General features: G+C 40.7%; 1 protein-coding gene across 3 annotated transcripts in view; it reads left to right on the top strand.

Moving 5' to 3' along the window:
- Nucleotides 1-15457, top strand: part of DCAF5 (DDB1 and CUL4 associated factor 5) — a 107776-nt gene that overhangs the window by 47192 nt on the left and 45127 nt on the right. For all 3 annotated transcript variants that reach the window (XM_043554371.1, XM_043554372.1, XM_043554373.1), the window contains exon 6: nucleotides 11595-11808. In XM_043554371.1, the coding sequence (XP_043410306.1) occupies nucleotides 11595-11808 (214 nt within the window). The remainder of the gene's footprint in view (nucleotides 1-11594; nucleotides 11809-15457) is intronic.

The following is a 15457-nucleotide window of genomic DNA, read 5'->3' as shown; positions in this document are numbered from 1 at the left end:
TGGTTGGTAAGATCAAGCCCTGTGTCAGGCTCTGTGCTGACAATGTGGAGCCTGCTTGGGGTTCTGTCTCTCTCTGTCCCTCTCTTACTTGCGCTGGCTCTCTCTCAAAATAAGTAAATACATTAAAAAAAAAAAAAAAAACACCAGTACAGCTGGTGAAGATGTGGAGAAACTGGATCACTCCTAAGTTGCTGGTGGGAATGTATAATAGTACAGCTACTCTGAAATATAGTTTTGTAGTTCCTTTATAAATTAAAAACGAACCATATGCTATGTGAAAAAGTCAGTCCCTAAGGACACATACTGCATGATTCCATGTATGTAACATACATGAACTAATATATGTGAAAAATGGAGAACAGTGTTTGCCAGGTGTTAGCAATAGGGATAGAGAGGGTGAACGTGGCTATAAACGGGTAGCAGTAAGGTGATGATGGTACACATTAAGTATCTTAATTGTGGTGGTTACACGGAGCTGTACATGTGGTACAATTGCGTAGAGCTACAAACACACACACACACACACACACACACACACAAATAAATGAGTGCCTATATAACTGACACAATCTGAATAAGCTCTGTAGATTGTACCAATGTAAATTTCCTGGTTTAGATATTATACTATAGTGAGGCAAGATGGTAACATTGGGGGAGGCTAGACAAAGGGTACAAAGGACTTTCTTGTATGTTTCTTTGCAATTTCCTCTGATTCTATAATTACTTCCAAATTAAAAGTTAAAAAATACAAATACTAGGGTGACTGAGTGGCTTAGTGGGTCAGTGTCCAGCTCTTGATTTTGGCTCACTCAGGTCATGATCTCATGGTTCGTGAATTTGAGTCCTGTGTTGGGCTCCACACTGACAGTGCAGAACCTGCTTGGGATTCTCTTGTCTCTCCCTCTTTTTCTGCCCCTCCCCCCGCTCACACACACATTCTCTCTCTCTCTCTCTCTCTCTCTCTCTCTCAAAATAAATAAACACTTTAAAAAAATATATGAATACTTGTTAATAGCATTCTCCTTTTAAACCTTTCAGTGAAGCTGAAGTCCCTTCTGACTATCTGGTCCCCTGCCCCCTCCCCTGGATAATGAGTGTTAGGAGTTTGTAGTATATGCTTTTGTCTCTATATGCATGTGTTTTTACTGCTATACAATTATTCTACAACTTGACTTTTTCACTCATCAGTATGTGTTGGGAATTTACCCATATATTAACATATCCAGATTTATCTCATTTCTTTTGCCAGTTAAGAATTTGAGTCAACTCTGTGACTCTTTCTGTTGAGTCAGCTTGGGTTTTTCTTCTAAGAAACCTTTTGTGACCACACTCATTCTTGTCTCGTCAGTGGAGGGTAGGTTCGTCCTGTGTCTCACAGCACATGTTCTCCTTTGTATAACACTATTCATGTTATAAAAGGAAACTGTTGGTTTTCTTGTCCCTCATGAGTTTTTGAGGGTCCCCCCTTTATCTTCATCTTTGAATCCATGGGCCTAGCACAATACCTAAAATAGTTAGCAGGTATTCAATAAATGTTTATTTAGTAAATGCATGCATGAAGAGATGAGTGTGATGTGAAAGGAAAGAGTGTGAAGTGAATGACTTAGATGAATCCTTCTGGCCCCGATGCTGATACTGTTCACTTTGCTGGGTAGAATAATCCATCTCTACCATGTATTCTGTGAAATCTTGGTGAGCCAAGAAGCAGAAAAAACTTCTGGCCATACATCTGCTGCTTACCTATTGTGTACTCAGAACCAAATCATCTCGCTGCTCAGGACCTTAGTTTCCTCCAGTGTGAAATGAGAATAATGTTATCCCCACTGTAAAGATTAGATGATACAGTGTGTACATAAACATTTTGTAAATTAAATGAACTAGTTGCTTTTTTAAGGGTATCTATTGTGGTATATAATTCCATCAGTGAATTCTTTGTAGCTTGAACTTTTTATTTTGTAGTAACAGGTTTGACCACTTACATTTTATCTGTTGCAAGTCACATATTTTAGATAGGGACTTCTTGGTACACTCTCAATCATTTTGGCTTTATTTATTCATGAATTTACCCACGTATAGAAGACTTTCCAAGAACAATGTTTCTCGATTCTGCATAAAATACTTTGTATTTTGAATCTGTTTTTTATTCCAGTAATATGACTTTGCCATTTATTTATGGGTGCTTTGGAAGTGGGATTGGGGGATCTGCAGAAAGAAATCAAACTGAGTGTAATTTCAGACCTAACCTGTTGACTGTGTTCAGTGCTAACCAAGATAGGCCTGTTTAGTACTTAGAAACCTATCAAAGGAAGGATATTATTTGCCCTCATTGAGAAAGATAGTAAGGGACACTGAAATTTTCAGAGGACTCTGAAAATTTTTCTTTGACTATCATTATGTGAATTTAAAGTATGATTTAATTTCAAACTTAACATCTGCACCAGAAACCTATGGGGCAGCATATTATTTGAAGTTTCCATTAAGAAGGTCTTTAAATTTACTATTCTCATACTTTTCTCAAAGCTGTCTTCTGTGGTCCCCTAGTTAAAAAGGATCTGTGTATAAGATGATATATATTTTTTTAAGTTTATTTATTTTTGAGAGAAAGAGAGAGAGTGAGCTGAAGAGGGGCAGAGACAGAGGGAGACACAGAATCCGAAACAGGCACCAAGGCTCTGAGCTGTCAGCACAGAGTCTGATGTGGGACTCAAACCCACAGACCGTGAGATCATGACCTGAGTTGAAGTCGGCCGCTTAACTGACTGAGCCACCCAGTCGCCCCGAGATGATATTTTAAAATAACATATTTTCTTCTGATTACAGAAGAAATTCATGTTCATTGTAGAAAAACTTGGAAAAATAAATTAAAGGCATAAAAAAAGAAATTACCTAAATCCTGTAGTCTAATTAATATATTAATTAATATATCTTCATACACCCATCAGTCTGAATGTTTATCACTATCTATTCGTGAACATAAATTGGATAGGGCATATATTCAAAACCTGTGGGATTCACCATTCACTTTCTAAACCCTGACGTGAATTTTCTTTCTTGAATTTGACTTCCCCAAATGTAATTATTAATTTTCCTTTTGAACTTTTATTCTGCAAATATCAGAAACTCACTGTAAAGTACAAGATATAATTAAGATACCTGCCTGCCTGCTAAACTCTTCCTTCTTATTGGCCACTTATTAGCAGGTAGATGAATTTAACTTACTTGAAAGGTGTGTGTGGTGATACCCTATGAAGAGGGGGCGACCTGGATGGTCATTGGCAAATTGTGCCGGTTCTTTGTCAAAGAGGACTTTGATTCAGATGATCTCCAAGCCTCTTGCTATTTCTCCCAATTTTATGCTGCCTCGCTGCTTGCCTCTCAGATTAGGTTTCATGTGCAGACAAATGTCAGGACACATGTGAACTTTGGTAGAGCCTGTTTTTCTTTTTAATGTTCCCAAAGACAGGGTTTTTCAAACTGCTGCTCGTGATCCATTAGATCATTCATTCAACAGCTATTTATTGAATGACTACTACGTGTTTGGCACTGTTTAAGCACTTGGGGTATGTGGGGGAAAGATATAAAAGCTAATAGTCTAATGGGAAAGGACAAATAATAAAATAAAGACATAAAATATATGGTATGTAAGATGGTGATTCATGTAGTAGAGAAACGTAAAGCAGGCAAGGGAGCCAGGGAGTATGAGGGAGCTTGCATTTTTGCACAGGGTATCAGAAAGGGCCTGATTGAGGAGGATATTTGCATAAAGAAGTAAGTGACTGAACTGAGGACGTATCTGGAGAGGAACATTGTGGGCTGCAGGATCTGCAAGTGCAAAGACCCTGAAGTAGAAGCATAGTTGACTTGTTTTAGGATCGGTAAGGAGGCATCATGTGGTTGAAGTAGAGGAAAGTAAGAAAAATGCTGGGAGGCGGAGTCAAAGATTCAGAGATGGGAAAGCAGTTGTCTAGGGCTTTATTGACATTGAAAGGAATTTAGTTTTTACTTTGTAAATGGGGAGCCACTGGAGGATCTTTAGCAAAGAAATGATGTGTTCTGATGCATGGTTCAGCATCCCTCTGGCTGTGCTATTCAGGATAAATGAAGCATGGGCCAAGAGTGGAAGCAAGGAGGTTAAGGTAGAAAGCTCTTTCAACGTTTCTGTGGGCCATGAAATCAATTTAGATAGTCATAGTATTTATTAAATAAAAAAATATAGAAATCAGAGTATTGTAGGTGGTAAGTATGGTTTAATGAATTTATGCTAAATGTGGGCGTGCTGGGATGCAGTATAAGATGTACTTTACAGGGGCACCTGGATGGCTCAGTCGGTTAAGCGTGCGACTTCGGCTCAGGTCATGGTCTCGCAGTTTGTGAGTTCCAGCCCCATGTCGGGCTCTGTGCTGACAGCTTGGAGACTGGAGCCTGCTTCAGATTCTGTGTCTCCCTCTCTCTCTGCCCCTTCCATGCTCATGCTCTGTCTCTCTCTGTCTCTCAATAATAAAGTTAAAAAAAATTTTTTTTAAATGTGCTTTACAAAGAGTTTCTATAAAAATAGTTTCAAAGCCATTATTCTAAATATTTCCTTTTTTTTTTAGGTGTTTATTTATTTTTGAGAGAGAGACAGTGTGAGCGAGGGAGGGGCAGAGAGAGAGGGAAACACAGAATCCAAAGCAGGCTCCAGGCTCTGAGCTGACAGCACAGAGCCCAATGCGGGGCTCGAACTCATGAGCTGTGAGATCATAACCTGAGCCGAAGTCAGACACTTAACCAACTGAGCCACCAAGTCGCCCCTGAGATATTTCTTTTTTTTTTTTTTTTTAAGTGTATTTATTTATCTTGAGAGAGAAAGAACGTGCGTGAGCAGGGAAGGGGCAGAGAGAAAGAAGGGGGAGAAGAGAATACCAACCAGACTCTGCACTAACAGTGCAGATGCGGGGCTCCATCTCATGAACTATGAGATCATGACCTAAGCCAAAATCAAGAATCAGACGTTTAACTGACTGAGCCACCACGTGCCCTGAGACGTATCCATTACTGCCAGCTAGAGGTGATCTTGGTTTTTGGATACATTCTCAGTGAATGGCTTCTGTAAGAAACAGACTGTCTTCCTATAGCTGTGTCTCATCAGTCAGCAGTTTGGCCTTCTACCCTTTCCTTCATATTCCTCTCTCCTCTTGTTTTCAACTGTTTGCATAGGAGTTCTTAAAAAAAGGTAACAAATTGTGATTTTTGTTTTCAGACCCTCTTCTGTTTAGGGTTTTTTCCAGACTTTGCCTCTTTGCTCTTTAACATTCCTCCAACTTTATGGCTTTGCACCCCGACAGTCAGTGGACCCACACCAGCTTCCTGTCCCGCCATCAAGCACTGCCTATTTACCTGCATATATTCCAACCCACGCCTTCAGCACTGTTACTGTTGCCATCCCAGTCACCCTCTTCCCTTGTTTTTTCTTGCCTCTTGCCAACCACTGTTCATTAAACTCTCCCTCCCCAGTTTAATATACTGTGAGGTCAGGGCTGATGCTAATGTCATGTCTGTCAGAAGCTAGGACCAAGAATTGTTTTAAGGTGAAGATTTAAATGGCTGCTTATGAAACGCCTCTGTATTTTCTGCAGCTTGGAGTGAAGGGGGATTTTGAATCAGCCAGGCCATCTGATGAACTGAGATGACTAAATGTGGAGTCCTTATCTATGGGAAATTCACAAGTGTCCAAGAACAAATCTGTTATGGTGGTGCCTCTTAGTTTATTTTGAGATCGCGTTTGGTTCTGTGTGGTTTTGGGGATCTCTGGGCCATACGCAAAAACTTAGGCTCAGGTCCCTTCAACTTTGGGTATGTCCCTGTTCTGGAAGATGATGATTGGAAACACTGCAATGCCTGCCATCCTTGTTTGCTTCATGGAGGACTGGATAGGCCATTTGATCATCTAAAGATCTCTCTCTTTTGGGGCACCTGGGTGGCTCAGTGGGTTGAGTGTCCAACTTTGGCTCAGGTCATGATCTCATGGTTCGTGAGTTCCAGTCCCTCATCAGGCTCTGTGCTGACAGTTCAGAGCCTGGAGCCTGCTTCAGATTCTGTGTCTCCCTCTCTCTCTGCCCCTCCCCAACTCACACGCGTGCGCGCTCTCTCTCTTTCTCTCTCAAAAATAAACATTAAAAAATATATTTAAAGAAAAAATCTCTCCCTCTTTTTTTGTCTTTAAAGATTTTATTTTTAAGTAATCTCTACTCCCAATGTGGGGCACGAACCCACAGTGCCAAGAGCAAGAGTCACAAGCTGTACCAACTGAGCCAGCCAGGCGCCCTTATCTAAAGATCTCTTTATCAGAAATTTATCAGGCCTTTGTGCTAACTTCACTCAAACTTAAATTTCAGGACCTTCAAAAAGAAGGAAATTTTAGCAGGTACACTGAACCTATATCTATATTTCAGGCCAGAAAGGCTTGGCAGTGAGGAAAGTGAGTTTGTTTAGTCACATATCACAGTATCTCTTTCTCATACTGGTTATCCAGCAGTTCTGGTTCCCTCTAGAGAAGTCTCAATCTTGGAACTGAGGATTATGGTAGAAAAAACAAAAAAGAAAGCCCAAGTTCTCTTCCTACTAACTCACATAAAAGATAGGTTTAAGGGATTATTAGGACCCTGAACGCACTTGAATAGGATTGGTGTGGGCTAATAGGATTGGTGACTCCCTGAACTTGTTCACTTACTACATAATTCTACTGTCCTCTGGGATTTGTCATATTCTACAGGTTGTGTTATAGCAAGTACAACATTTTCCTTATTCCTTATAGGTCATCCTGCCCTAAAGCAGAACTGGAGGGGAGGGAGAGATTTCCCCCCACCAAAGGACCTTGATTTCGCCACTCTGGTTGTCCAGTACCAGCTCTGATGTCTGTGATTTGGAATAATAGTGCATTTCATGGGTGTTAATTGAAACTTTCACTTAGAAACTCATGCCAGTTGGCTTTGGAAAATAATGTTGGTACCGTGAGATGAATTTACTTTGTTGTGGATTTATGGAAACCTAGGTTCATGAAGTCTAATCTTGGAAACTTTATCAATGCCCTGTCTTGTGTTGAACATGACACTCCTAGTCACTTTCCTTGGAAACAGCCTTAGCTTGTTTCTCTTCTATTCCAAGACCTTAGCCTTAGCCAAGTACTTTTTAAAAATGTTCTTTTTACCCTGCCAGAGCAATAAAGAAGTCCATTTCAATATTGGGGGGGGGGGGCAGGGGGCAGGGTGGGGAATCCAGGAGACCACACTAGTGAGAAATATTTTCCTGTTGTTCAAAGTTCTCTTGCTTTTTGTCCTGGATCTTTTACATGCTGACCCTTGGATTACCTCCTACCCCATTCTTGTTGTATTTTATGACAAATCCTTGGTTGAAGATAGGTTGGGAATAGATTTATTGCTTTTATTTTTCTAAATAGGGATATTATAGTTGAACTCATTTTAACTTGTTGCTAGTCCTTGCAAGATACTGCTCATCTTGGGGTGCCTGGATGGCTCAGTCGGTTAAGTGTTTGACTTTGGCTCAGGTTATGATGTCACAGTTTGTGAGTTTGAGCCCTGCAGTGGGCTCTGTGCTGACAGCTCAGAGCCTGGAGCCTGCTTCAGATTCTGTGTCTCCCTCTCTCTCTGCTCCTCTACTACTCACACTTTGTCTCCCTCTCTCTCAAAAATAAGTAAACATTAAAAAAAAAAAAAGAAGACACTGCTCATCTTGTTTGGTACGAAATGGTGGCCATTTCTCTGAGGAGTGGAGACAGTTGGCATCTCCGTTACCAAGATCAGAGTTCAGAAAGCAAGTCAAGATTGAGGCTTTCCTCCCTCAGTTCTCCAAGAGGAAATGAGAAACTTCTCCTTTGGGGAATGTATTGATGACAGGAGAAAGGCATTTTAGGCATTGTTGGTAGAGGGGAACTCAGTTTTAAAAGGAAATAGAGTCCTTTCTGCTAATAGACCAGGGGCTATAAAAAGTGCCATATTGTATGGTTCCCTTTTTGTTGAACCTCTGATAATCCACTTTCTTTCCACATTGTTTTCCCACTGACCTCACTCTCCCTTCTCTTCCTGATTCCTCTCCCCCCAAATTCCAAAATGGAGCCATGTTTCTCAAAAGGGTGGTTTTAAAGTCACACGCATCAGAATTAATTGGGGTTGTTAAATTCAGATTCCTGGGCCCACTTCCCAGATTGAATTAGAATATCTGGGGGTGGATCCTGAGAATCCACATTTTTTAAAAAGTCCCAGATGATTTCTCATGCATATTATGCTTGAAACTGTAAACTAGAGCGTCTTTGACATTATCTTTTTATCTTGACTGTGCGGGCAAACTGCTTCTAAGGTTTTTCTTCCTAATGAACTAGATCATGCATACTATTCAGGAGGAACCAGCTGTAGTACCCCTGCTGAGAAAGTATAGTGAACATAGCTCACTTTCTAGATTTCAGGTATCATTCCATCCTCTGGAAGGAATTTAATTTTATGCCCAAACATGAAGTATTCAGTTTCAGCAGCTGCTCTTTAGCACCCCCAAACACTCTAGGAGCAAGATTCCTACTTACCTGCCCTCTGTGTGAGAGATAGGAGTTCCCTGCCCAGAAGCATAGGCAGGAGAAATTAGTGACCCTCCTGAAACCCACAAACAGAACCCCTAGAGTGGCTAGATTGCACATGTAGGTCAAGGAGCTTGGGTGGGGCTGGGATGGGCCCCATGCCTGTCCTGGGCAGACTTCTGCAGGTCTGACTAGAATCGGCAGAGGAAGTTCCTGTTAACTGATGGAAAGGGCGTTTGCTTGGTGGCCCCAGCTTTCCTGTCAGGGATGCCTGAGCTGATGCAAACCCCTGCTGCTGTTGCTGGTGGGGCTGGCCAAGTTTCTTTTTGTTGAGTCTTGTTTCCACGCCCCGCTCCTCTTCAGTTCTACAGACGCTGGTTTATTTGTACACTCCATGCTGATCTTGGATTGAAAGCCTCTCATTGTTTTTGAGCTCAGTGTTTAGATAACACCACATGCCTGTGGCAGCTAGGGCACCCTGTAAAGGAAATGCCTGGACTCTAACAGCCCCGTCATTCATCCTCTATATGTGAGTGAGTGTGGCCTCTGTTTAGGACCGTTATAAGAACATTTGTCTACAGAGATTATTACTTGGGGCCCGTAGGGGTGCCAGGCTCCTCCTTGATGTTTGGAGTTCTAGGGACTGTTTCCTAAGTCTTTTCTCTCTTTTCTTTCATTCCAGTGATAAGAGGATTAAAGCCTGTTTTGCCCCAGGCCTTGTTTCTGTACCTAGAGCACGCCTCCCTCTAGTGAGAACACTGCTTTTGGGAGACATAAGACTTACTGGCCCTATTTGGTGTAGATGGTTTTTGTGATCAGGCCAGGTTGGCAGCTATCTTTGCATGTGGTTTCAGGGGCTCCTTTTCCCATGGGGTATCTCTTTTCCTGTCCCCCTAATCTTCCCCATCATTGTCATGCCAAAGAAAAAACAAAATGTGTTTTCTTCATTCAATATTAAATCTATTCTGGTAGCATATAGCTCTTCAAGTTTTCACTTGGTAAACTGACATTTTTTTTTTCCCCTAAAAATGTTTCAGATAAATCTGCCAGGCTCTAATTTAGGCCTCTTGAGGCCCTTTCCAGCTCTGTGATTCCCTAGAATTTATAAACTTTTTCCCCCTAAAACTACTAGGATTATTTTCTTTCCAGGACAACAAAGTCTGTGTGAGGCAAAACAAGTTAGTAGGTTTGATGTTACATGAATTTCTGCACCTCCCCCAATGTATATACTTAACTTCACTTTCCTACCAGTAATTCAGTACTCCAAGAATTGAACCCAAAATACAAAAGAGACGTTGGTTATGATGTGGTCAGTGAACAGTCCATCCCTTCATAATAAAATAGCCTAGCCGGTCAAGGATACTAACTACTGAAAAGATAGAAGCACACACACATATACACACCCTTTTTTATTTAGTACTGTATAATTGTTAATGTTCATGGCCATCCTAGTTCACTGTAAAATTGAAAGTATCTTCTGAATCATCAAAAGAAATTAATTGGAACCATACTGTGTGACTTTTTTTTAATGTTAGGAATATTATGAGACTACAGAATGATAGTAGGTGAACCAGAACATATTACTCTCCGTTGTGAAGCTATATAAATGTATCAAAGTAAATATACACTCGTTGGGAACTGCAATGGAAAACAAGTCATCTTGGTTTTCTAATTGTTATATTACTTACTCTGCATTTAAATTAAAATTTTTTGTTTAAGGGCAACTGGGTGGCTCAGTCGGTTGAGTGTCCGACTTGATTTTGGCTCAGGTCATGATCCCAGGGTTGTGGGATCCAGCCCAACATTGGGCTCCACCCTGAACATGGAGCCTGCTTAGGTTTCTCTCTCTCTCCCTCTGCCCACCTCCCCTGCTCATGCTTCCTCTCTGTCTCTAAAATAAAAAATAAAATAAAATAAAAAAATAAATAATTTGTTTAGGGGCACCTAGGTGGGTCAGTTGGTTAAGTGTCTGACTCTTGATTTCCACTCAGGTCGTGAACTCGCAGTTTGTGAAATCAAGCCCCGCTTCGGGCTCTGTGCTGACAGCTCGGAGCCTGGAGCCTCCTTCAGATTCTGTGTCTCCCTCTCTCTCTGCCAGTAACCCACTTGCGTTCTGTCTCTGTCTCTCTCAAAAATAAATAAACATTAAAAAAAGTTAAAAATTGGTTTAGTATTAAACAGATGAACATAAGGGAAGGGAAGCAAAAAGAACATAAAAACAGGGAGGGGGACAAAACATTAGAGACTCTTAAATATAAAGAACAAACAGAAGGTTGCTGGAGGGGTTGTAGGAGGGGGGATGGGCTAAATGGGTATGGGGCATTAAGGAATCTACTCCTGAAACTTTGTTGCATTATATGCTAACTAACTTGGATGTAAATTAAATAATAAATAAAATTTTAAAAACTTGTTTAGTATTTAGTCTCTAGTTATGCCATATAGAATATAAAAATTTTCTGTGAACAGATTAAAAATTCAAAAATAACTGTTTAACTAATAAAATGATTATTATTTATGGAAAAAATATCCAGCATAAATAGTAAAGTATCTGTTTTTCTGCTGATGTGCTCTGTATTTCTAATACAAGGATAAATATGTCCCTTAAATGTCATCCATGATTAGCCAGTTAGAGTGGACACGACTCACCTCGCAGGGACTTGGTATCATCTATCTGATTACGTAGTTAGCTCATGCAAATGAAATAACTAATCATTTTAATATGTCTATTCTCTCATGATGCTTTGTTACTTATTTCCTGTAAATTTATTGGTAATTCACCTTTTGGAGATTGAAAAGAGGAAACGACAGGTTAAATAACTTGGTTTGATGAAATCAAGGAGCCATTCTTACCCCATCATTACCTTCTAGCCCACTACATAGAAATAACCTTTCTTATACATCTGCCAAAATTCAGATGTATAAGCCTGACAGGAGATTCTGGACATATTCTGGGAAGAAGTAAATGTGGTACATTTTGCAGAGTCTTGTCCCACCTACTTCATGGCCAATCCCTATGCTTTCTGCCTTTCAGTTCTCTCCTGCGCTATGGTGGCAACCTGTCCCTCCAGAGTGCCATGAGTGTACGGTTCAACAGCAATGGGACCCAGCTCCTGGCCCTGAGGCGTCGCCTGCCCCCTGTGCTCTATGACATCCATTCCCGCCTGCCTGTGTTCCAGTTTGACAATCAGGGTTATTTCAACTCTTGCACCATGAAAAGTTGCTGCTTTGCAGGGGATCGTGACCAGGTAGGTGCCCTCTGTCTCCTGTGTCCCATGTTCGTGCTTTCTTCTCAGACTGCTTTTTCTGTTCTTGTCTTTATTTCTCTTTAGCATCATGTCAGGTAGAGACAATTGAGGCAAAACAGTGTCTGGGGACATTCTAGCACAGTAGTGAGTTTCTCCATCGGAGCTGCCGCCAGTGGGTAATATGAGGTCACACCATGAACCAAGACTGGCCACAATATAGTTCTGAGCAACCTAGCTTTGCCAGGTTTGTGAACAGATTTTAAGATTCTGAGAATGTGTCATTTCAAAAAAAAGGAGGGAGTCCATGGAAAATTAGCCAAAAAAAGAGAGACTGCCAAAAAAAGAGACTTTTTTGTGTATGTGTCAATAAAACACAATGATGAATGAAACACCCTAAGTACCATCCAAGAGACATATATCCTGAATGGCCCCTTGGGATGGCATCTTTTTCTTGGATAAGATGGGCTGAGCAGGTTTGTTTGAGAGGAAGCCAGATGCTGACTCTTTTTCTTTTTATTGCCAGCATCACAACTGGGAAGGAGAACCCAAGCTGTGTTTCCAGCCTTTTCACAGTCTCACTGGGAATTGAGACACTGATGTTGACTTAGAGCTGGCAGTCTAAAAACATGCTTGACATTCTTGCACCTGTCTGTCTTGGCCATAGAAGTTCTGAAGTGAGTGTCAGTGAGCGCACCAGTTGGACTGGTCTCAGTAATCAAGCCGAGTAAAACAAATATGGAGGCATTGGTCAAATAAACAGATAGATTTTTTTTTTCTTCTAAAACAACAGATCTTATGCTATTTCCCATCTAGATTGGAAAAATAGAGTTCTTAGTCTCTTGCTAATGCTTAGCGTTCTCTTTGGGTTCATCAACCATGTAAAATTTTGACATATACTTCTCACGTGCTGTACTCACCTCTTTAGAGTTGACATAAAAGAAACCGTTCTTGGGGAACTTGTGAATACTCTGCCTTTTTTTTTTTTTTTTGAGAGAGGGATAGGGAGTGTGGGGCACAGAGGATCCAAGGTGAACTCTGTGCTGACAGCACTGAGCCCAGTGGCAGGGCTCAAACACATGAACTGTGAGATCATGACCTGAGCCATAGTCAGACACTTAACAAATTGAGCCACTCAGGTGCCCCCGAGTACCTTGCTTTTAGAAGGCAGAAGCTAAGATTTTTCTTCCTAGGCTGAAGTTGCTACATGCTCCCCAACATCATAGCTTAAAGACTAGTATAGGTAGTAGGAGCACAATAAATGCTTGTTGAATTGAATTGAATATTAAAGAACCTGAAAGTATCTTTTAAGTTGTCTACACTAGGGATGTCCTTTTTATAAATAGGGAATATATATCTAAATTCAGAATTTATATTGAAGGCAATCTTAGGGCCTACTTAGCTGTGACACACTGGAAACCACTAGGTGTCCTCAGTTATACAAACGAATGACTTACTTTCTACATGCTATTTGTTTCTTAGGTGGGAAGAAGCAGTTTCCAGACATGATCAGACTCACAACAGAACAGATCATTGTCTGCTCTTTAGATTGGTTGATTTAGTTTCATTTAGCTGTGGAAATGACAACTAAACCCCTCCCTCTCTTTCTTCCTTCCTTTCTTCCTCCTTGCCTTTCTTCCTTGCTTTTAAGTTGATTTTCCATCTTTGTCCATCTGTTATGTGTGTGATCCTTATTTCAATGATCAATAAAAAGCAGGCACTAAATGTAATGGTTTATTATGCTTTATTACCAGAAACACAAAGGCTGAAGGAAAGGTGAAGAGGTAAAGGAGAATAGATGTTGTTTTCTTTTAGCTCCTATATTAGCAGCCAGAACCTGTCTGCGTGGAGCCCTTAAAAGACCCAGAACATAGGCCTCGAGCCAATATATAGAACACCCAGACCATGGTTTCTTGACCTCTACACTATCGACATTTTGGTTGAGTAATTCTTTGTTTTGTGGGGCTCTACTGTGCATTATAGGATACTTAGTAGCATCCCTGGTCTGTCCCCACTAGATGCCGGTAATATCTCCCCCAGCCATCCCCCAGACAACCAAAAATGTCTCCAGACGTTGCCAAATGTCCTCTGGGAAAAAAAATTGCCCCAACTGAGAACCTCTGACCTAGATTATAATTACCCATTTTGCCCAGACACACTGGGACAGGTATTACCGTAGGCAGAACCAGAGAAGGTATTTTGTGATTTTCCTGGTTATGTACATTAACAAGATGTAGTTGTTGTTTTTTTAATTTTTTATTAGATTTATTTATTTTTGAGAGACAGAGTGAGACAGAATGTGAGCATTGGAGGGGCAGAGACAGAAGGAGACACAGAATCTTAAAGCAGGCTCCAGGCTCTGAGCAGGCATTCAGTATAGAGCCTGATGCCGGGCTCGGACCCATGAACCATGAGATCATGACCTGAACCAAAGTTGGACATTTAACTGACTGAACCACCCAAGCACCCCAAAATGTAGTTGTTTTTACCTTTAAGGTTATATATAATGATAGAAACATTGAATGGCTTTGATTTTTTTCTGTTCAGATTTGACTAATTTATTATGTGTAATTTAAAAAAAATACTCATTTAAGTAATCTCTGCACCCAACGTTGGACTCAGACTCATGACCCCAAGATCAAGAGTCGCATGCTCTTGTGATTGAGCTAGCCAGGCACCCCTTATGTATGAATTTTTATCCTGTGGGGAAAAGTTTATGCGTACTGTATCCTCTCTGACAATCTAGATGCTTTTTGATTGGGATATGTGGTTTTCTGTGAAGGAGGATGTGAAGTCATTGACTCTAACTTTGGATCCATTTCAGAGGTAAAGTCTTTCAAGTCTGCTCATAGTCCCCATATAGATTATCAGAAGTATGTAACCTAGGGAATAGGAAGTATAGAGATTTATGTTAGGCTATTTTGTTCACTCTTTGGAGACAAAGAAATGAAATGTGGCTAATTCATCATTGTCTTGTCTCCAGTACACGAAAGCAGTGAGAGCACAATAAATATTTGTTGAAGCAAATCTTGAATACTTTGGTCAATGTGTGGTTTTAGCTTTTGGTGGGCCTAAGGCTTCCCTAATTGTAAAGCAGAATTGATAAGTACCATTTTTCCTGCTTAACTTCCAGGGGCTTTATGAGGATGAATTAAATAATAGATTTTCAGTGAGGCTAATCTACTAAGCTTATACTTTCTAAGTGCTACACAGGAGGCCAAACTTACGGTCTCATTGCTGGAACATGTCTCTCAGAGGTGATTTATAAGCTCTGACTTTCCACACTCAGAACTAAAGCAGCAGCTGCTACAGTTATGGTATGATCCACAGGATTGACATGTATATTCTTTGACTAGTCCAGACAGGATCTTTTTTTGCTGCTTTCAAATTCCAAAGCCTATCCTTTCCTTATATTGGTCTTTATATTTGGTCTGTTCTTGTATACTTCGAGAACGCCCACAGCTGGAAGCTCTGTGCTCTGGAACTCTTCATTTAGTCATAGACTGGGTAACCATCCCAGAGAGGAATCTGAGAATTTCCATAATAGGAATGAACACAGTCAAGAAAGTGATCTATCCATCTGAGACAGTCTTCTGGCTTTTAATTACGGTGAGATTAGTCTTTCCACACAGATACTGTGCCAAAGAGCCTG

Source organism: Prionailurus bengalensis, chromosome B3, assembly GCF_016509475.1.
Source record: "Prionailurus bengalensis isolate Pbe53 chromosome B3, Fcat_Pben_1.1_paternal_pri, whole genome shotgun sequence".
Lineage (NCBI taxonomy): Eukaryota > Metazoa > Chordata > Mammalia > Carnivora > Felidae > Prionailurus > Prionailurus bengalensis.
Note: the sequence above shows the minus strand (reverse complement) of the source record. Positions and strands in the feature narration are given on the sequence as shown.